At 42.9% G+C, this 21,850-nt stretch overlaps 1 protein-coding gene across 1 annotated transcript in view; it reads right to left on the reverse strand.

Annotated features, from left to right (window-relative positions):
• Positions 1–7,168: 7,168 nt before the first annotated feature.
• Positions 7,169–21,850, reverse strand: part of SLC1A3 (solute carrier family 1 member 3) — a 76,792-nt gene continuing 62,110 nt past the window's right edge. Inside the window, exons 6-10 of the mRNA XM_032337588.1 lie at positions 18,530–18,822; positions 15,236–15,469; positions 14,474–14,668; positions 11,327–11,461; positions 7,169–9,090 (exon numbers count right to left, since the gene is read on the reverse strand). Of these exons, the coding sequence (XP_032193479.1) occupies positions 8,886–9,090; positions 11,327–11,461; positions 14,474–14,668; positions 15,236–15,469; positions 18,530–18,822 (1,062 nt within the window). The 3' untranslated portion in view covers positions 7,169–8,885. The remainder of the gene's footprint in view (positions 9,091–11,326; positions 11,462–14,473; positions 14,669–15,235; positions 15,470–18,529; positions 18,823–21,850) is intronic.

Raw genomic sequence — 21,850 nt, forward strand, 5'->3', positions numbered from 1 at the left:
CTGCAAGACCCTGCCAGGGGGCTCTCCGTCAACCCTCTCTCACCCTCCCTTTTGTCCTGTCCTCCTGGCCTCCAGGTCGTTCCTTCCACACAGTTTGCTCTACACACTGAGGTCATCAGTGTGATGGGCTTGATCTTCCACTCCATTCAGGTCTTTCCTAAAAGAAAGCCTCCTCGGGAAGCCTTCCCTGAGCACCCCATTTAAATAGTGCTCTGAGAGCTCTCTGGGCTCTTTCCAGCTTTTTTGTTCTTTATTACAGTGATTGCAACTTCACCCATTGTCTTAGTCGGCCTGGGCTGCCAGAACAAGATGCCACGGACGGAGTGACTTAAACGACAGACATCTTTTTTTATCACGGTTCTGGAGGTCGGAGGTGCGATCTCAGGGTGCCCACGTGCTCGGGTCCTGGTGAGGGCTCTCTTCCTGGCTTGCAGATGGCAGCCTTACCCTGGGGCTCCATGGGGCCTTTCCTCGGTGTGTGTGCACGGAGAGAGGACCACTGATCCTGTCGAATTAAGGATCTACTCTCATCACCTCATTTAACCTTAATTACCTCCTAAAAGCCCCCTCTTCAAATACAGTCACATTGGAAGTTAGGGTTTCCACATATGACTTTTGGAGAGTACACGGTCTAATCCGTTACAGTGCGTGTTTATTGGAATTTATTTATACATCCTTGGGTCTGTATTACCCCTCACTATGTTGGCTCCCTATAAATGTTAAATAAAGGAGAGAACTTCATTTTCTCTGGATAATCTAGTGTAGTGCAAACAAATTTATGACCCCATTATAATAATATCCCAAACTATTTATTGAGCATGTGTATATGTCAGTGACTTTATTTATTTATTAAAGATTTTATTTATTTATTTGAGAGAGAGAGCACACGCAGGGGGAGGGGCAGGTAGGGGGAGAGAGAGAGAAGCAGGCTCCCTGCTGAGCAGGGAGCCCCAGGCATGGCTCAATCCCAGGACTCTGGGATCATGACCTGAGCCTAAGACAGTCCCTTAACTGGCTGAGCCACCCAGGCGCCCCAATATCAGTGACTTAACCTTTGTTTCTTACCTAATCTTCAATAATCCTTGAAAATAGGAATGATTATTGAACAAAATGAAGCATGGAGGGTTAAACGTGTTGGCCAAGGTCATATAGCTCATAAGCAAAGCCAGGATTAAGACAGTCTGTCAATGCCAAAGTCCGTTTCTTTTTTGGACTCTAGACGAGTGGTTCTCAACCTCTGGTGTACATCAGAGCCACCCCGATGGCTTGTTAAGACAGGCGGCAGGACTCCAGCCTCCGAGTTTCTGATTAGATAGATCTAGGGTGGGAATCTGAGAATTTGCATTTCTAGTAAGCTCTAGTCACTTCTGGTCTGGGGACCACACTTGGAGGATGACTCTGGAGACACAGAATGCTTCAAGTTTTTGCTTCAGACTTCTGAACTATTTACTCGTTCTATGGCCTTTGCTTGAATCAGTCAGGGATGAGTTTCAGGTCCATGCCGTTTCCACACACAGTCTGGTCAGGAGCAGTCACGAGGAGCTCACAGAAAGACCTTTGCCACAGGGTGGCAGCAGCATCCCAGGTACCATGTTTGTCCCGGCCCGGCCGGGGACGGCTCATTAGCAAGCCATCCCCTGGGTTCCCACAGAGTGAGGGCCTGACCGCCTCTCCATTTCCCCTTGGCAGGGAGGCGGAGGATGGAAGGAGGCCTGGCCGAAGGGGACATCACTGGCACACAGAGGGGCACTTTTGTTCTCCGGGAGACTCAGGAGGAAGCTGGGTGGTCTCCTCAGAGTGTTGAATTGTGCCCTTCACAAAACCACCATGCAGTGTGGTGCTGCTGGGAGAGCGGGGCCGGACAAAAGCCCGCGGAGGAGGCTGGCAGGCCTGCGGGTCCGCCCCGGCGCAGAGGCCCAGACCCCTCTGTGAGGAGGCCTGCGGGTTCCTCCCGGTGCCAGTTTCCAGGGGTGACGGGCCTCCCCACAACTCCCCTCCCAGACGATGTAGGTCTAGGGCCTCCTGGCCTCTTGGCCTCCCGGGGGAGTTCCATCCTGCTCCCAGTGGGCCCAGATGGAGCTGGGAAACAGTCTCCCCTTCTCCTGCGCCACCCCCTCCCCCAACCCTCTTCCTCCTTCACTGAGCCAGTTTTGTCCTAACATCTTAAGAATCTAAGTGCCCGAAACCACGCTGGCGGTGTTCTATTATTATCTGTTTAATTCTCATTACATTGTCATGAAGAAGGTATCATTATATTCATTGACAACGAGGAAGCTGAAGTTTAATCTATAATTTGTCAAGCTTAACTGACCACAGAACCCCATTATGACACTTATATTATGCCAATATACAGAAACTTGAGAGCGACATTACTTTGAAGATTGTGGGTTTCATCCAACTCCCCACATGTACAGCCAAGGGCACAAGTCAAGATCAAGGTCCCACAGTTGGTTGAAAGCAAGTGAGAGACTAAAATTCCTTTCTCTTGTCTAACTCTGCTCTTCTCTCCACCTGCCCGGTGAACCTGTTCTAAAACCACCATTACCACGAAGTTAATAGATGATGTTCCCGGGTTAACGGAGATGACCCATGCTCCCTGGTGAAAATGCTGGAGGGTTCAGCTGTAGCAAGTGTTGATTCAGCCCAGCACTGTGTACAAGTCTGCAGGGAACCGCCGCTCTGAAGCGGAAGGCCTTCAGGTTTTAGGGCGCATGAAGCTATTTTTAGTCTAGTTGTGTTAGTTTTCTGACTCGCATGTGGACTTTCTCGAGTTTGTTTTCCACTTCTTTGGCTAATAGCTCACCATCAACTTAAATGACACAATGCTTCCCAGAGGTCCCACAGTGCCAAGGTAGTGGAATTTGGTGACACTTTTCAGACTGGCGTTGTTGACAGAGCCTGTGAGTGCTAAGTTCTCCCCAGGGCAGACCCATCATCAGTTCCTTTCATGGCTAAGCCGATCCCTGGATGGTCTTTATTTTCTCCTGCCATGTCTGCAGGCTCCTGGCTGGCTGCCTTCAGGCCTTTCATGATCCCCTGAACCTACAGAGTTGAAAAAGAAATTCACAAATTGTCATCTGACCCCATCTTCCTGGAGACTCAGTGCTATCTTTAACATGTGCCTATGCGATGACTGGGAAAGAGTTTATGGTTTTTAGGGGCATGTTTTGTCCTTCTGCAGTATCCATGGGGTCCTGCTTTTCATAAGCCTCAGCCTGTGGTTTAAAGAAGGGGCTTTCATGGGAATGATGCCTATCCTTGGAAGCTGGAGTGCCCTGAAGAAGCTTTGAAAAATGCCTCATTCCCAAATTTACAATGACTAGAAAGTGATGGTCTTTGAATAGCTCAGTGTGAAAAAAATATGGGCACTTTCCTAAAAGGAGCACCCCAAATGAAAAAAATGTGTCCACCAGTGGAAAAAAATTTTCAGCCCTGTAATGGATTACAGAAAATATTCTATGTTGGGGCAAGAGGAAGGAGTAAGAAAAAGAAAAAAGAAAAAAAAAAAAGGAATGAGGAGAAAAGAAAAACAGATGTGAATCTTAAAATATTCTAAGCATAGATATCTGAAATGGTATTTAATATATTTTAATATATTTAAGATGGTTCTGTGAAGTCTTTTTTTTTTTTTAAAGAAAGATTGTGGAGTGGGAGATGCAGGGGCAGAGGAAGAGAATCCCAGGCAGATTCCCTGCTGATCGGGGAGCCCAATAAGGGGCTCCATCTATGACCCTGAGTTCATGACCTGAGCTGAAATCAAGAGTAGGACATTCAACTGACTGAGCCACCCAGGCGTCCCAAGACTGGTCTGTGAATTCTTAAAGGTGATCGATCAGGCTTTTGAAAGGGAACCACAAGATTCACAAACACATAATAAGTGATAATGTCCTCAGAGCAAATAAACAATGGGAAATGAATGTCCCAGATCTGGACTGCCTTTTAAAGCAGTATTTTTGTTTGTAGAGAGAACTTCAAAGTTAGGATGATCATTTTTAATAAAATCACACAAACTTTCTCTACAGCATCACTTCATGGAGGCAAACATCAATTGTCTAGAATTCTTCATTTCCCTTATATGTAGGGTTGTTAGATTAACAAAAATACTGGTTGCCCCATGCAATATTTCAGGATGAACTTACACTAAAACATCATTATTTAATACTGACACTGAAACACTGTTACTTATCCGAAATTCAAATCTAACTGGATGTCTTGAATTATTTCTGACCACCCTACTTGTATGTGCAGATTCGGTAAAATGTGACTTTCCAGGCTGAAGGCTGAGACAAGAGTTTTGCGGTTGTGTTGAGGGAAATCCGGTGGGAAAATGTTACCATCCCGCTTCCGAGGCTCTTGTATGTGCCTGGGAAAAATAAGTGTTGAAGAGGCGAATTTAGAACAGGGTAGCAAAAAAGCGCAGGGAGGGGAGCGCGGCAGGTCACAAGGAGACAAAGGGAGAGCGAGTAACACCCAGCAAGGAAGGGGTTCCTGGGAGAGACTACTGGAGAAGCAGGATGACTAGAGAGAAAAGGGAAATGGGTGGACTGAAAAAATTTTAACAGCTTGATGGCTTTGTCCTATTTATCCTCCTTCTGCTCTGCAGACCTTGGAATTGCTTCTGTGCTTATCAAGCGAATTCTTTTCAAGAGGACGTTTAGGCCTTGCCCCCAACCCCCGCCGCCCCGCAAGGCTCCCCCTGCTGGCTGTCCTGGGTATCGCCCCAACCAGCCCCAGCTTCCTTTCTCCCAGAGATTCCTCATCTCCCACTTTCCCTCTTAGACGCTGCCCCTCAGCTTCCTTCGCTCTGGCTGCCTTGCTTTTTTTCCCATCGGCTTATTCATTCGGAGCCTGCTTTCGGCGTGACACCTCCCAACTGTTCTGTCCCCCGGGAACAGGCCACACAGAGCAGGTCATTGTTGCCCCAGTTCGGGGACCACCCGGGTGGGAGCAGAGGCTGCGCGCCGCCGCGGAGGCCGGATGATTGACAGCAGCCTCGGTCAAGTGCCCAGCGGCAGCCCGGAAAGAGGGCCCCCTGCCCCCGCCCCGGCCCTCCCCCGCAGGATGCTCTTCCCTGGGCTCGCATGCAGAGGGAACGGAGCCCTTCCTCTAAGCTCCCTTCAGACCCGCGCAATTAACAGCACTAAAATCTCTGTTTTCCACATGGTGTGTCTGAATAAAGACAACGAGAAAGGGTTTTATTTGGAGAGTGAAACTATTTAACTTGGGAAAGGGAATCCTGCTGGGGGTGAGACAGTGGTGCTGAAGGGATAAATACGAGAAAGGGAACAACACACAGACTCCCAACCTCTCCAAGTGTAGGATTTAAAAGTTTCGTTAGAAATGTATTTACTCATCAGAAACATTTTTAAAAAGTTAGCCTGAAAGATGTTCAGTTGTTCCTTCCTCATCATCTTCTGCACCCCACCTACACGCACCTCAAAACAGGTCCTACATTCACACCTTGACAGAGCTGCTCTCTCCCTGAACTCTAAGGGCATCTCCACAGACCTCCCACAGGCAGATGACCGACTTCCCAGGCTTGCACTGTGGAGGGGTTAGGCGTGGAGGGCAAAATCCAGCTTCGGCCACAGAAGTGAGAAAAAGGCTGTTGACTGCTGGAAGAAGCACTTTCTGGCAGCGGGCTGATCTTTTGTGGCACTTTCCTGAATGCTTTTATGTCCCGAATGTCCTGCAGGTTACAGATATGGGTCCCCTCAAGGTGGCCAGAGCTGGTTCGGTTCCCTCAGGCTGTGAGCAGTCTCCTTCCACTTCTGCCATCAACAATTTGAAGCTCATAGATGCCTTGAAAAAAGTTAGGATGTACTGGTCAAACCGTGATTTGTAAATTTTTTGGTCGAATGATCCTTCAGACTACCCTGACATTTGTGTTAACTTGCCTCTTCCTCGTTGTTTTCCCTTTGCGTGTTTCTCTGGACAATATTTTTGGAGTCTGAAAAGTAAACGAGTCTAAAGATCATTTTGGTGAGCATTAACTTCATTATGATATGAAATCTTTCTATCCAAGACTATTGCATATCTCTCCATTCACTGAGGTTTCTCATAGTCTTGGCAATAAATTTTTATATTATTTTCAGTTAAAAATAAAATTATTCAGAGAAATAGATGGAAATCAAAATGTCTACCCCGGAAAAAAGCAAATACACAAAACCTTCCCTACAATTTCAAGGGCTACGCACACTCAACTGAAGTCTTCTCATGGATGACCTAAGGGTTTACAGACCCTACTTAAGAGCCTCTCCTCTGTTACCTATAGGAAGAGAGGGTCACAACTTCAGACACAACTTCAACATGGGCATTCCATATTATCGTCTGCCAATTCTTTATTAAAAAGCTTGAGGGGAAAAAGTGGTAGTCCAAAAGTTGTTCTTTATGAACAGAAGGGTTTCACTAGGACAGGGACTGCTTCTGAACATCCCTTGAGATCTCACTCTGCTCTTTTCACAATTGGCAGCATTAATCACATAGATACATCTACCTAATTTGAAGGCCAGACAGGAAATTACTTTTTTGGAAGAGCCAATGGTGGCATTACACTTTTCCAATCCCAACATGGAAATGATTTAATTTATCTGAGAAATTTATGTGGACAAGTAAGTGCAGGCCTATACAGCAAAGTGCTTCCTTTACCAACTCTCCTTTCTGGCTCTGGTTCTAGGAGTTGGGCAGGGAGGGCCCTTGTCCTCTCTTATTTTCTTACAACTGGCTGCCTCAGCTGGTCCTTCCATGATGTTACCTAGTATCATCTAGAAAAACTGCATGGTAGCCTTTCCCAGCACTGCCCTGAGCTCACTACAATACGTCTGTGGAAGGAACATGGATTTTTCTTCAGGCAGAAGAATAACAACAACATACAAAATTATAATGTAAAACTAATTTTTTTCTTTATTGAAAATACATCTACAAAGTAATGCTTCTCAGTCCCCACTGGGTACACCCAGATGCGGAGCCTGTGATGGGCTGGCGAGAGGAACATCCTAGAGGACTTGCTTTCCGTAAGAAATGGTTAGTATGAAAAAAGATCACACTGTGTAACAGAATTAATTTGACATGATTAATGTTTTCCTCTACCGGTGTCACGAGATGACAACCACGGATATTAACTTTTGTAGTGTAGTTCCCAAAAAAGAGCCTCGGCATTAAACGTTTACTCGACCACCGCCTAATGTTAACTTTTGTACACAGAGAACGCTCACGAGCTATACAAAAAAATCTCTCTAATTGTATGTCGGAGGGTGTCTAGGTTTTCAGTCTGTTAGCATGATTAAGTCCACTCTCTACCATTTTCGGTCAGAAACTCAAACACAGCTGGTATTGTCTGATAGCTCCTTCTCCTGTCTTTGAACTCCTTAGGGGCTAAAAAATCAATCTCCTCTAAACCTGGGAGCTGCCTCACCTGCAGCTGATGCCCGTTCTGCTTTTTTCTTAGAACGCATCGGCAGTGTCTTCATACTGATTCATCTGCTACCATTTCTCTCAGGGACACAAACAAAATAAAACCAAACCTCACTCCAGCTGAAGGTTTTGAATGATTTGATAAGTGGAATTGCAGCACAAAGACATATCTTGTTTCTCTCATTCTACGAACTTTTGATTATAGTCAAAAACCTTTCAAATCAGAGACCACCCAGCCAGCTCACGGACTCTCTATTAGAGAGAGAGCTCATTCATTTGACTTCTTTAAAAAATATATGAGAAGTGACCTTCTCTGTTGATAGGCAGACTTCCTTTGGGGATGATTTTGAACTGAAGAGAAAAAGGATTTCAGGTTAAAAAAAAAAATGAACCTCTCTGTTTTAAATTCTTCCTTAAAGATGATCTATAATCTCGGTGCTTTAAAATCCTCCCTATAATGTCAACCATGCTCCATTCTTTCCTACCTGGCTCTTTAGTGTTCTGTAGTAAGACCATGGGCAGCCTTGCTAGTTGCTAGTCTTACATTTTACTTTCTAAAAGTCTACAGTCAGTTGAGGAGTGGTAGGAGACATCCCTCCCAGAGCAGTCCCTTCCGTTTGGGAAGAGTAGGAAAGAAGGGACTACTTCCCCTGTTGGGAAGAACTGCGCAGGGTTTCACGGATTAGTCCACTCCTAGAATGGCCTCCAGCCTGGTGACTTGCATAGCTGACCTTTTGGACACAGGACCTGGTAAACCGTACAGCCAACCCTCCCCTACTTAGAAAGGTTCGTTTCCAGTAAGTGTCCTTCCTGAAAGTCCCATGTTCCATGGAATGATACTTGCTACAGGATGTTCCAAGGGGGAATAGAGAGTAAGCTCTTCCATGACGTCACAGGATGTTTGGGCTAAAAGAGACCATTAAGGCATCCAGGGAACTCACTCATTTTACAGATGAGAACACTGAGGCCTGGAGAAGAGATGTAACTTGTCCATGGCCACATGGAAATTTCACTTTATGTGACTCCTTACAGCTGTGCTAGCTGTGTATTCATACTGCCCTGATAGTAATAAAATCAGGACACAAATCAGAAGAGAAAGGGGGAAAAAAAAACCCTTTCTATTCTCCTATTGATAGCTGATTGTAGTTTATCAAGTTGTTTTGATACTAAAACTGAATTGTATTCTGAAGGGTTTTTAACTTTTGAAAGTTGATTTAAAAGCATGTTTTAGTCCACTATTTGTTTGACTCTTTAGCTTATAAAAAAATCACATTTACAGTTTTGTGTGCCACATAAACTTGTAAGACCTGATCTGACTCGCAAGATCCTCCCTTGTTTTCCAATCCTATCAGAGTATGCAGGAAAAGGGAGGTAAGGGGCTTCCTGGAGAGAATGAGTTGTAACAGATGGAAACATTTTACAATGGTTTGCAAACACCTGCTGCTCAAGAAAACATTTTTTTGTGTGTTAGTCTACATCTTGGTTTCACTGTCAGTGGGTTTCTCAGTCTCGCTTTCCTGGGCAATCAGCTGATATGGTTTCTTCATTTCATTCTCCTCGATCACGGAATTACCCATTTCCATGTCTCGGTTCTTCAGTTCGTGTCGCGACAAGTGCTCCACAATGCCCGCTCCAAGGGAGTCTCCCAGCACGTTGGTGGTGGTGCGGAGGCGGTCCCTGGGGTAGAAAAAACGGGGCTCCTGTGAACATCACATGATTTCAGCTCATATTTTGAACTGGCTGCTAAATCTTTAGAGGCATCTTTTAAAATTCTGCTTGGTGTAATCCACCAACCGCGACCTTACATAACAGACACAGAATGTTTAAACAGTAGTTACTGAGTTAAAAGGGCACATAGGTGACCAATGTTCATTTTACTTTTTTTTAAATTTATTTTTTCAGTGTTCCAAGATTGATTGTTTATGCACCACACCCAGTGTTCCATGCAATACATGCCCCCTCCATAATACCCACCACCATGTCCTCCCAACCACCCACCCCCTTCCCCTCCAAAACCCTCAGTTTGTTTCTCAGAGTCCACAGTCTCTCATGTTTTGTCTCCCCCTCCACTTTACCCCAATTCATTTTTCCTTTCCTTCTCCTAATGTCCTCCATGTTATTCCTTACGCTCCACCAGTAAGTGAAACCATAGGATAATTGACTCTCTCTGCTTGACTTATTTCACTCAGCATAATCTCCTCCAGTCCCATCCATGTTGATACAAAAGTTGGGTATTCATCCTTTCTGATGGAGGCGTAATACTCCATTGTATATATGGACCACATCTTCCTTATCCATTCGCTGACCAATGTTCAGTTACTATGTATAAATGTAATGTTAGAGTACCAACAGTACTCTAGGGCAAGAACCCTCCCTTACTCCTTCTATTTAAAATTTCTCTTTGCCTCTCTTTCCTACAATTCGCCTTCCTTTTTACCAGTCATTCTCAGAGTGTGATCCAGAGATCCCCAGGGCCCCGGAGGTCAAAACTATTTTCATAATAATGCCAAGATGGTTTTGGCCCTTTTCATTCTGATGAATACCTAGGTGGGGTTTTGCAAAGACCACAACACAGCACAAGAGATACCCCAACAAATTCAATGCAGAAGTAGTCTGCCAACTGTCTTGTATTAAGCCAGACACTAAGAAGATTTCCAAAAATGTAAAATGGTATCACTCTTTTCCCTCAATTTCTGGTTTGTAATGCTATTTTTTTCTCCCTCAAAAATGTTATTCATGTCACGATGTAATGAATTGGTTATTGTAAACTTTAAATGAATTTAACATTTAAAACATTTCTGTTTTCCTAATATGATAAATATTGATAGCTATAACCCACATAGATAAAAGCTTTTTGGGTCCTCGGTAATTTTTAAGTGTAAAGGGGTCCTGAGGATAAAAGCTTTGAGAACCACAGCTTTATCCTCTAACAGTCCTCATGGCAGTTAAGTGCCAACCGTGGGCTCAACCGTGGGCTGAAAGCCAGGCCTCGCGACACGTAATCCTCAGGCATCATGGGGAGGTAGATGGCATTATCCTCTCCATGTTACAGAAGAGGAAACTAGGACAGCTGAGAACCAGCCCAGTGTCGCACAGGGGTGGGACGCAAACACAGATCCAAGTGACTGTGGCACTCATGCTCTCAACTGATTACCCTCCTCCTGCTTATCGTGCCTTGAACACACCCATTAGCTCTTCATAATCCTTCCAGTGGAGGCAACTTACAGTTGACCCCAGCACCTACTGTATCCTTCCAGGCGTTCATTTTGGGCAGACTGTGATAAAATGTTTTTGCAAGTGAAAGGGAATTTACGAGAGAAAAGATGTCAGCTAGAAGGGCACGGGGAGCATGGAAGAGGGATAGGCCCCCTGAGATTAGGGTCTGAGGGGATGGAGGGTACCTTCCTTGGGACCTTCCACAGAGCCAAGGTCTATTCTACTTAATGACTCTAGTGCTTTTCCCACTGCATGACCGCCCCCTGCCTGCTGGGTTCCCACGGGAACATCTGCACTGCATCACGCCATTGCAATGGGAAGCACAAGGAGGAGGGACCGAGCCTGCGTGTGAGGCCTGTCCTTGGGCTCTGGCCACCGCCGGGATGTGTTGTGCAATTCAGAAAATGCCTTTGCAGACAGCCAGTTTCCCAATCGCTGACTGGCTTTATGGAGTGAGAACTGTAGTTGCCACATGGGGTCCGGGGTGGGGGGCTGATAAGGGTGTGAGTGCGCCTGGCGTCTGGGACTGGTCTCTAGATAAGGGCAGGGCCCAGGGGGTGGGGACAAGTTACTCACAGGCCCTGCTGCCCCTCTTGGTGGAGCCCTCTTGGCAGGTGGGCCAAGCTGCCTGGTACCCCAGAATAACGGAGGGGGGGCCCTGTGACAGCCAGCCAGAAGGCAGGCCGAGCATACTCACAGGAACCAGTCCACGGCAATGATGAGGGTGATGTCATCGGTGGGCAGACCCACAGACGTCAGCACGATGACCATGGTGACCAGACCTGCCTGAGGAATCCCAGCTGCCCCGATGCTGGCAGCTGTGGCTGTGATGCTGTTAAAAGAAGTTCCCAAACATAAGACATTTGTACGTGTCCCCCCGAACAGAGAGAATGCCCCGCAAACCACGCGCGGTGGCGGTGGCAGCGTCCGAGCTGCTGGGTTAGCAGAAAATATACTTTAGAAAAATTTAAAGGAGATGGTAAAAAAAGATCCACTGAGCTAACAATAATATTAACTAATATTTATCAAGGGCTTATTAGTGCTATTTGATATGCTAAGCATGGCTTACCTCATCTGATCCTCCCCACAACACTTAGGAAGTTGGTCTTAGTATTATACCCATTTTTAAAGGAAGACATTGGTGCTGAGAGACTTTTTCACATATAAAATATGAAAATATTTTATAAGGTCTAAAATACTGTATAGTTACAATCACGATTTGTTTTCTATAATTCCTCTATGCAACTAGAGGACTGTAAAGATACTGAACATGTATGACTAATGTGGTCAGAAAAAAAATCCAATTTATTGGGGTGCCTGGGTAGCTCAGTTGTTAAGTGGCTATCTATGGTTCAGGTCATGGTCTCAGGGTCTTGGCATCAAGCCCCGCATTGGACTCCTTGCTCATGGGGAAGCCTGCATCTCCCTCTCCCACACCCCCTGCTTGTGTTCCCTCTCTCACTGTCTCTTTCTCTCTCTGTCAAATAGATAAATAAAAAAATCATAAAAAATCAAATTTATTAATTCCAAAGCAAAATGATTTATGAATAAAGTTCTGTACCACTATAAATATTTTTTATGGAGGTAGTATAGACCTGATTTGTAAGGCATACAACCTTGTCTAGAACTCCATTAAATAACTATTTGAGATGGCTGATGTGAGAATGTTTTATAAAGAGTAAAATATTACTTAGATATAAGGTGGAATTAATAAAAGTGAGTCTGTAGAAGAGACTGTTCTGGTTCTCTTATATCTTATATGGTTCCTCTTCTATGGTACTAGAATGTTTGGCAGGTCTATGACTGCCCAGAATAAAGACTACATTTCCCAGCCTCCCTTGGAGCTCAGACTAAGTTTTAAGCCACTGAGATATGGATGAAAGTGATCAAGTTCTTGTGGGCTGTGCCCTCCTCTGTTGCCCACTGGCTAAGATTTGAAGGTGGTGATGAGCCATCTGGACCTTTTGGATGAGGGTAATACCACAGGGATGATGGAATCAAAGCCTGCGTCCCTTACACTGTGTAAGACACCTACTAGTCTTGAGGGTTTTGCGGAGTACAGCTCCTCCACAAGAGAAAGTCACTCTTATTGTTACTATAATATTTTACTCTGTCACATGCAACTGAGCCTTTTTAGGAACTCAGGGCTTTTCAACCAGTATGCCAAGGTATGCCCAAGAACGGGTTATGGGGAGCTGAGATATTGCTCTCCCAGCCCCAGTGTAGCTAGACTGTGCTCAGGGGTCCCAGAACCCTCGGGCCAGTCACATCTGGCTGTGACCAGTCTCTTTCTTTCTTTCTTTCTTTCTTTTTTTTTTTTTTTTAATATCCTAACATATCCTACAGCTATTATTTTTCAATAGCTCAAATATATATACAGACTCTAACATAATTAACTTCTAGATGGACATATTATGTACACAAACAAGTCGGGGGAATTGGCAGATTAAAACTAGACTAAAGTGACATGAACACCAAACGCAAGCCATAAATCTGAATTTTACCTTGGTCTAAGGGAATAAGTTATAAAAGACATTTTTGGGGCAACTAGGGAAATCTGGATATAGGTTGGATATTCTGGAAGTATTTTAAAGAATCTTACTATTGTGGTTTTGTAAAAAATGGTTCTTATTCTCAGGAGATGCATGTTGGACTATGTATATGTAAAATGTAATGAAAGCAGAGAAAGAAAGCAAAATGGTAAAATGGTAACAATTGTTGGATCTAGGTAGATGTTTGTTGTAATATTAATTCAACTTTCCTGTTTGTAAGATAATTTTTATAATACACAAACACACAGACATACATATATGAGATATGAAAAAAATCTGACTTATTTTGATATCCAAGATAAATTGCTAATAATTAAAAAAACACACACATACACACAGAAGAAAAGAGTCTGATCTGGCTTGTGAGGCTTAAAGTCTCCCTTACACTTACTTACTGGTCTGTTGTGTATAACTGACTTTCAGTAAGCAAAAAATGGGATTATAATCACATATACACATGTATATTCATGGGCTATCCTCAGAAGACTATAAAAGAAATTAGCAAGCAACAGTGGCTGCCTCATGAGAAGGAAACTAAAAAATTAGGGGAGGGTATAGAAAGTAAAATTACCTTTCACTAGATACCTCAAATATAGTAGTGAAAAAAATAGTCTATAGAAACAAAATTCTCAACCTGTTGTCAATGGGGTCTCTCATCTATTTTATACTGTCTAAAAATTAACCCAAGAGAAAATGTTAAACCAGTTTTTCAGTGTAATTTTTCAGTACTGGCAATAAAAGCTAACATATTTTAATGTCTTTTAAAACTGAAGTATAATCTGACATTTTTTAGAAGGAATTACCCTTACTATGTATTCTGTAGATTTTAAAGGAAAGTGCTAGCTGTTTTATTGATACATTGATATTGAAATTGATATTGATATATAGATAAATAAATTAATCCAGTGACATGCAGTATGTATGGCATGGTTCCATTAATTACTAAAAAGTGTTTGTGTCTAGGTGTAAGAAAAGGTCTTTATACCCCAAACATTAACAGAAGTGACTTGTAGAAAGATGGGGGTGGTGATGGTGGCAGGGAAGTTACATTTTTTTAACTTCTACATTTCTATATTATTAGAATTTCATTATTAATAAATGTGTACATCTGTAATTTTTTAAAAAAATGAATAAAATATCTAAATATAAAAAATAAATCTATTGCCACAAACCCCCAAGCTTTTGTTTAGGTTTGATCCCTTTTCCAACCAGGTTCTTCATCCAATCCTTGATCACCGCCTCAGCATTTAAAGTCATTCTTAAGAAAATGTTGTATAGAACCTTCCTCATACCTGATTGTAATGATCTGTCCAAAGTTCAGCTCAAAGTTGTTAACTTGAGCAATGAAAATGGCAGCCAAAGCCTCATAGAGTGCGGTCCCATCCATGTTAATGGTGGCCCCCACTGGGAGCACGAATCTGGTGACACGTTTATCCACGCCATTGTTCTCTTCTAAGCACTTAAAGGTGATGGGTAGGGTAGCAGAACTGAGCATGGGGAAAAAATAAAAAAAAGGGTGTGTCAGCTGACCGTCCAGATCTGTTAGATCATGACTATGTGTTTGATATTTTGGACCTAGTTCCTTCCTCTCCTAAGTCCTAATTTAAAGGGAACTTGTATAAATAGGGGAACAGGGCCAGGAGAGCATGGGTTGCCTCCCTGGGTTATTTGGCAGCTCTCTCGCTCCTGGGTTCATCTGGGAAGACGTGTGATTACTCCCCTCTCCCCACACCTGTGCTGAGTGACTCTGCCATCTTTTCCTCGGGCACAGGCCAACTGGAAGAGAGAGATGACAGTGGGCAGGAAAGGAAGAGCTGATTTCCATCTGTCTCCCCAAAGGGTATACCGACCATCATTCCCTGCATCCCAACTAGGTCTGATTAGCACCTGCATGAAAATGCCAAATCGAATGTCTGGAAGTTTAAAACCCAGAACCACCGCTCAGCTCTCCCCACCCCCACCAGCCCCTCACGACTACTACCAGGATTCTGGATCAAAGTTAAGTCTGAGACACTTTTTCTGACGGAAGTGAGCCACACAATGGACATCCATACCTGGAGGAGGTTCCGAGAGCTGTGATGAGGGCTTGCAGCAACCCTCCGATAAAAACCCAAGGGTTTTTCCGCGTTACCAAGAAGTAGAGGAGGGGCAAGACGATGACGGCGTGAATGAGCAGGCCGACGATGACGGTCACCGTGTACATGGCAAGCTGCCCCCCAATCACTCCCATGTCTTCCATCTCAACAATTTTCCCTGCAATCAGGAAGAGGATGCCCAGAGGGGCGTACCTATGTAGAAGCAACACACGCACGGTTGGAAGTCTGATTCCCAACGAGCTATTCCACAGAAACTACCAAGTGGCAAGAAAATATGACAGAGTTGATTGCCCAAACTTTTGTGCCCAGGATACTATTAGAACTTGCAGAAACTGTGAAGTTCTTTTTTTTTTTTTTTTCTTTTAAAAATGTAAATGGTGCGGCGCCTGGGTGGCTCAGTGGGTTAAAGTCTCTGCCTTCCGCTCAGGTCATGATCCCAGGGTCCTGGGATCAAATCCCACATCAGGCTCTCTGCTCGGCAGGGAGCCTGCTTCCTCCGCTCTCTCTGCCTGCCTCTCTGCCTACTTGTGATTTCTGTCTGTCAAATAAGTAAATAAAATCATATATATATATATATACACACACACACAAATGGTACATAAAAAGGCTTTCCTCTCACTCAGAATTTCTCTAGGTCACATTTTTTTTCCTCCTGAGGCTATGAAAAAGGGCCAGTACAGAGGTTTTTAAACTCACCTCTTTTTCTAGATCACTCCCCTTTCACCCCACCTGGATCACTTCTGTGGTCCTCAGATGCCACCCAACTGCCCCTGCCTTTTGTTCTCTTTCTAAGTACTCTGAAGAGCCAGAATCCACTGAACCAATATCCAGACTTTTGGGAGCACTTCCCACAGCAGAGCCTGATTTCCAAGTTAAAGCAAGATGCGCACAGTGCCATTTCAGTGTTTTAGATTTGCAGTCATCTCTCTTCATCAAAGTCTGTTTTTATTATTTTCCTCCCACATTATACACCACTTACAATATTACTTAGTATTGGTCTTGAAATTAACGTTTTTTTAAAGATTTTTTTAAAAAAATTATTTATTTGTCAGAGAGAGAGAGCACAAGCAGGCAGAGTGCCAGGCAAAGGCAGAGGGAGAAGCAGGCTTCCCACTGAGCAAGGAGCCCGATGCGGGACCCCATCCCAGGACTCTGGGATCATGACCTGAGCCAAAGGCAGCCGCTTAACCGACTGAGTCACCCAGGTGTCCCTTCAAATCAACTCTTAAATAAATTTATTCTAAGAATAAATTTTATGGTGCCTGGGTGGCTCAGTCGGTTAAGCATCTGCCTTTGGCTCAGGTCACCATCCCTGAGTCCTGGGATCAGATGGAGCCCGCATCTCAGCGGGGAGTCTGCCTCTCCCCCTGCTCCTTCTCTGTCACTCTCCCTTACTCACTTAAGAAATTAAAAAAAAAAAAAAAAAAAAAAGAATACATCTGACGTTTTAGTGCAAACGGAAGACTAGTACCATTTGCCACAGATCAAAGGCAATTGTATAATAAATTCAAAGCTACTAAAATTAATAATGTGCATGTACGCACTACCATGATCGGGTTATAGGTGTTCTAATTAAGTAATTATCACCCATAGGCTGCCACTGGCTTTTGAGATCTTCCCCCCACACATTTCAAGAAAGAACAAGTGAGACACAAAATAACTTGCACGTCTAACAACCTTTGTTGCATAAATGTCCCTCTGCCCCTCTTTCAGCTCCTTTGTCTGATGTGCGTGGTAAGACGCAACCAAACTCACAGTTACCAAACACAGAGGGGCCAATCACCCCTAAGGAGAAGAGTCTGCTGAGAACTGTGGAGGTCTTATTTCAAGTTGAAAATACAATGCTTCTTTTTAAAACTCCTTTCAAAACCCAGGCCAGGAAATTATAAGAGTACCTGTTTTCAGAAAAGTAATAACTCAATGTTGAATGTGCGGGCGAATGTACAGCTTGAAAAGCTACATGTGAGGTTCATTCAGCAGCCTTGAATGGGTTTCTTTCATAAAAGAGGTGAAAGGTGGAGGCATTTTAATAATATGAAGATAAATGTCCACTTTCAGCTCTGCCAGGATTTCAAAGGAGGGGCTCCACGATTTCAACCAAGGGCTCCTGTGGAGATCACATTCTGATCAGCCTTCGTGCCCAAGTTCATATCCACCTCGTACAAGCTCCTGAGAAATGGATTTCTCTGGGCTTTCATGGCCATAAAGACAAAGGGTATTTTTAATCATGTTGGTGAGTGTTTTTCTTAGAAATGGATGCCTTCCTCCTTCCAGTGCCAAGAAGGAGTCTGGATTAGAAGTAAAGGATAAAGGCAAAGCAACCCCCACATGAGGCCTAAACCAAAGTGCTCTCTCCCAGCTGGCGAGAATTTACTTTCCAAGGTCAATGTTCCTCCGCGGATTTAGTCATTTCCTTTGTGTTCTACTCTCAACTTTTTTTGAAGAAGTTTTGTTATGAACAGTGGACTGGCATTCTCTAACCCTCCCCATGAGTCCCTTGGGCAGGCAGCTGGACTGCCATGACTTTACATTTCTTTCTTAGGGATAAAAACGGAGGAGAGGAGATCTCACTTTTTCTGATGGTCAAGGGTGTTCTATGTTTGCTTTGCCCTCTACTGTGAATGCTCTTCTCTTGGCACTTTGTGTGGCTACTTTCTCCTAGTTATTCAGATCTCAGCGAAAAAAGTCACCTCCTCAGAGGCTAAAATCCAGGATAAATTTTGTGATTCCTCCCCAGACACTTTTTTTCACATCACATAAAAAAAAATCTGGCGTTTTATTTATTTATTTTTTCACAGCATTTGTTACTAAAGCATTTGGTTGATTTGTTTATTTTTCTATATCCCTTAAAAGAATAGAAGTTCTGGGACATCCTTGTCTGTTTTCTTCATTTCTATGGCCAGAGTGTGTGGCATTGTATGCTTGGTATATAGTAGACACTCAATAAATATATATTGAAATATATAACTGAATACCAAATAGATAAAAAATGAAGGAATGAGGAATGGGATCCCACCAGCCAGAAAAGCAGTAGACACCTTTCAAAAACAAGGAAGCAAACTTATTAAGAGGGGTTTGCAGATGGGCTCCAAGGCCACTATAGGCCCCCAAAATTGTTGATTTTCATGTGCTTACCCAAGTGAGATTGTTGCCATCGGCCATCCCGCCTGGTGGCAACTTCCTTGGTACTGAACCCATGCTGATGGCAATAAACATCTGTATATGACATATACAGTAAGTGGAAATACGTACCACATTATCACCGCTACCAATCTCATGATGGCTTCATTAAGAGAATCAAAGAACTCTTTCAGGGCTTGACCCTGCTCTTTCATGTTGCCAATCACAAATCCAAAGCACATGGAGAAGACAACTAGTCCCAGAGCATTGACCCCATTCACAGACCCTGGGACTGGGACCAACTCCTCTCTGATCCTTGTAAGAGTCTCCATGGCCTCTGACACATTGTTTATCACGGCGCCGACGAGCGTTTCATTGGACTGAACAGGCACTTTAAAGCTTCTCTTCTCATAGCTGGTTTTAAACTTAAAAAAGAAAAGGCAAAACAGGGATTAGAGGTGGTTTTTGTTTTCTTCTTTTTACTTGCCTGTTGTCCCAATTTTCTCTAATGACATACATTAACCTCGCATTCAGAGAATACTGTTATAGAAGGTATCCAGCTAGCATTTGTCTAATCTGTGACAAACCTCTACTACTTCTCCAGCACAGATACACACATACTCAAACACAAGACAAATCATAGCAGGAAAGATGTATCTGGCTGAAGAGTCTGAAATATACATGTGCTTTTGCTTTCTTCTGAAACCCTAGTAAAATCGCTAAAAATGGGCTTTTAAAAAACGGTAAATCTAAATATTCATATAGTCCCTTTACTATCTGTCATGCTATGGGATCATAGACAAATCAACCAGATATCATTTTGGTCTTTTTGACATCTGTGAAACAGAAATAACCACAGTGGTTCTACCTCACGGTGTTGTTGTGATCAAATTAAGCAGAATATATGAGAATGCACTGTAAATTTTAAAGACAGCTAATGTTGGCTAATGGTGCTCAGTAACAAAGTCCTTTGGGGATTAGACTTAGTGAGGTAGATTTCAGCTAATATTAAAAATCTAAAAATCCCCTATGCACCCCTATGTTTATAGCAGCATTATCTACAAGAGCCAAATTATGGAAGCAACCCAAGTGTCCATCAATAGATGAATGGTTAAAGAAGATGTGAGATACACACACACAGACACACACACACACACACACACATGAAGATATACATATACATATCAACAAAGAAGATAAATATATACATAATGGAATAGTATTCAGCCATAAAAAGAATGAAATCTTGCCATTTGCAATGACATGGAAGGATCTAGAGAGTATAACGCTAAGCAAAATGAGTTGGTCAGAGGCAGACAGATACCCTGTGATTTCACTCATATGTGGAATTTAAGAAACAAAACAAAGAAAAAAAAAAAAGAGAGACAGAGAGACAAACCAAGAAACAGATTCTTAGCTACAGATAACAAATAGATGGTTATCAGAGGAGGGGGTTGGGGGGATAGGAGATGGGGACAATAGGTGATGGGAATTAGAGTACACTTATCATGATGAGCGCTGAATAATGTATAGAACTGTCAAATCAATATATGACATACCCAAAACTAATATAATACTGTATGTTAACTATACTAGAATAAAAGAAGCCTTAGTGAAATTTAAAAAAATTTAAAAATCCCCAAACAATGATCTTCAAGGCATTTCTGATAATATCAATTCTTAAGAATAGATACTTGATTAATAGTTGAGGATGACAACCCAGTTCTCAAGTTTATAAAGGAATTTCTCTTCTTATTCAAATTAGTCTTTTCTCAACAGCTTCTACATAGATGTCCCAGACAGAAGACTCAGTATTTGACTACGACCACATAAAAAAATTAAGCCCACCCATCTATGATTTTAATGAGAGTAGAATGCCTGGTCTTTATGTTGATGGTAGTAAAGGATCAGAGAGTAATTATGAATGGGTGTTGCCTGGATCTACAGTCTAAGGGAAGAACGCTTAGTTGTACATGAAGTGTTGGGCCATTTTGCTACCAAGAGTGAAGGGGAGACTTTTGTGTCCAGTGGGAAACCACTACTCTCAAACAAGGGCATAACCAGCTGTTAATACTACGGACACATCTCTGACCAATCATTGATACTGCTGGTAATCCTAAGTAACAAGGAAACTGGCCCATTTAAGTCTCCTCTTCCAATCAATGTTCAAATCTCTACTTCGCTGGGATGCTTCTGCATTTTATGGATTGTCTAGGGTAGATTTCCAATCTTGATTAGCCTTTCATATGGCTCCGACTCTTTCCCCTTAGACACAGTTTGTAGCCTACAGAAATTGCAACCTCATTTGCATTTTGGTCTAAGACAAATAGATCTGGGAAGATACATTTGCTTCCCTTTGAAAATCCTGGAAATGCAATCCAAAACCAAATATAATAAATCTGCTCGAGTCAGCACTTTTCCCAGTGCTGCTAGAAATCAGCATTTTTGATGTTGCCCAGTGCCAGCTGACTAACTAGAATGGTCAGCCCCATTGTGCTGGGGTGGGCTGGTTAGATTGAAAGGGGGTTATTATTTATGATTATTGCAGGTTTTGAATAAAGTTTGATTTTGACTTCTTAGACTTTCTTTTAAAAGAAAGGATTGTTTGAATTTTGCAGTGTGTGCATGCATTACCTATTAAAAATAGTCAGTAAGAATTTTTAAAAAAAGGGAGGGGAACCAAAGAATGACTTGAATGTGTACAAGTTAGTCCTCCATTGGGCTGGAGTTTTATTTAGTTTGCTTTAGAGATCCTAAGCAGAAGGGTTAGGGAATTACAACTAAGGTGAAGTGACACCATCTGGAGAAATGTTCAGGAACTATTATTCAACCCATAATGTCTAATTGTATTCCTTTTAATATTTTGGGTAACAAATTTTTTTATTCAGGTGAAGTTAGAATAAACTTCACCCCCAAACAGTAAAATGTATTTGTATCCATAACACAGAGAGCCAAGCATTTTGTGTATCCGGGCTAAAAGGAGCTGGACTTCACAGAATGTAGGAGCAGAAAGAGGATAGAATTTGGAGTCAATGTGATGGATCTGAATTCTGGATCTACCATTTATAACTTGTGAGATCTTGTGACTATTAAATAATCCTTCTGCATTATCATAGATGAGTTGTCTCATCACTGAAAATAAAGACAATGATAGCCATCCCATTCATGTGAGGACCAACTACAACACAGCAGGCATTTAAGAAATGATGATGCCATTTCTGATATGATTCCTCCTTCAGAATCCATAAGGCCCTTAGTAGACTTTCAAAAGCCAACCCACTGATTTTTTTAATTAAACCAGAAACTTGAATAATCTCCCTAATCTTTAAAGCTGAGTTGTAAATATGTCTTATACTGTTTGTTTGCTTGGTGGGCTTTTGTGTGTGGAATGTTGGGGGGTGGTGGGCAGAGAGAAGAAGGGAGTGTCCTGATTGGCCTTCTTAATAATTAACA

Source organism: Mustela erminea, chromosome 3, assembly GCF_009829155.1.
Source record: "Mustela erminea isolate mMusErm1 chromosome 3, mMusErm1.Pri, whole genome shotgun sequence".
NCBI lineage: Eukaryota > Metazoa > Chordata > Mammalia > Carnivora > Mustelidae > Mustela > Mustela erminea.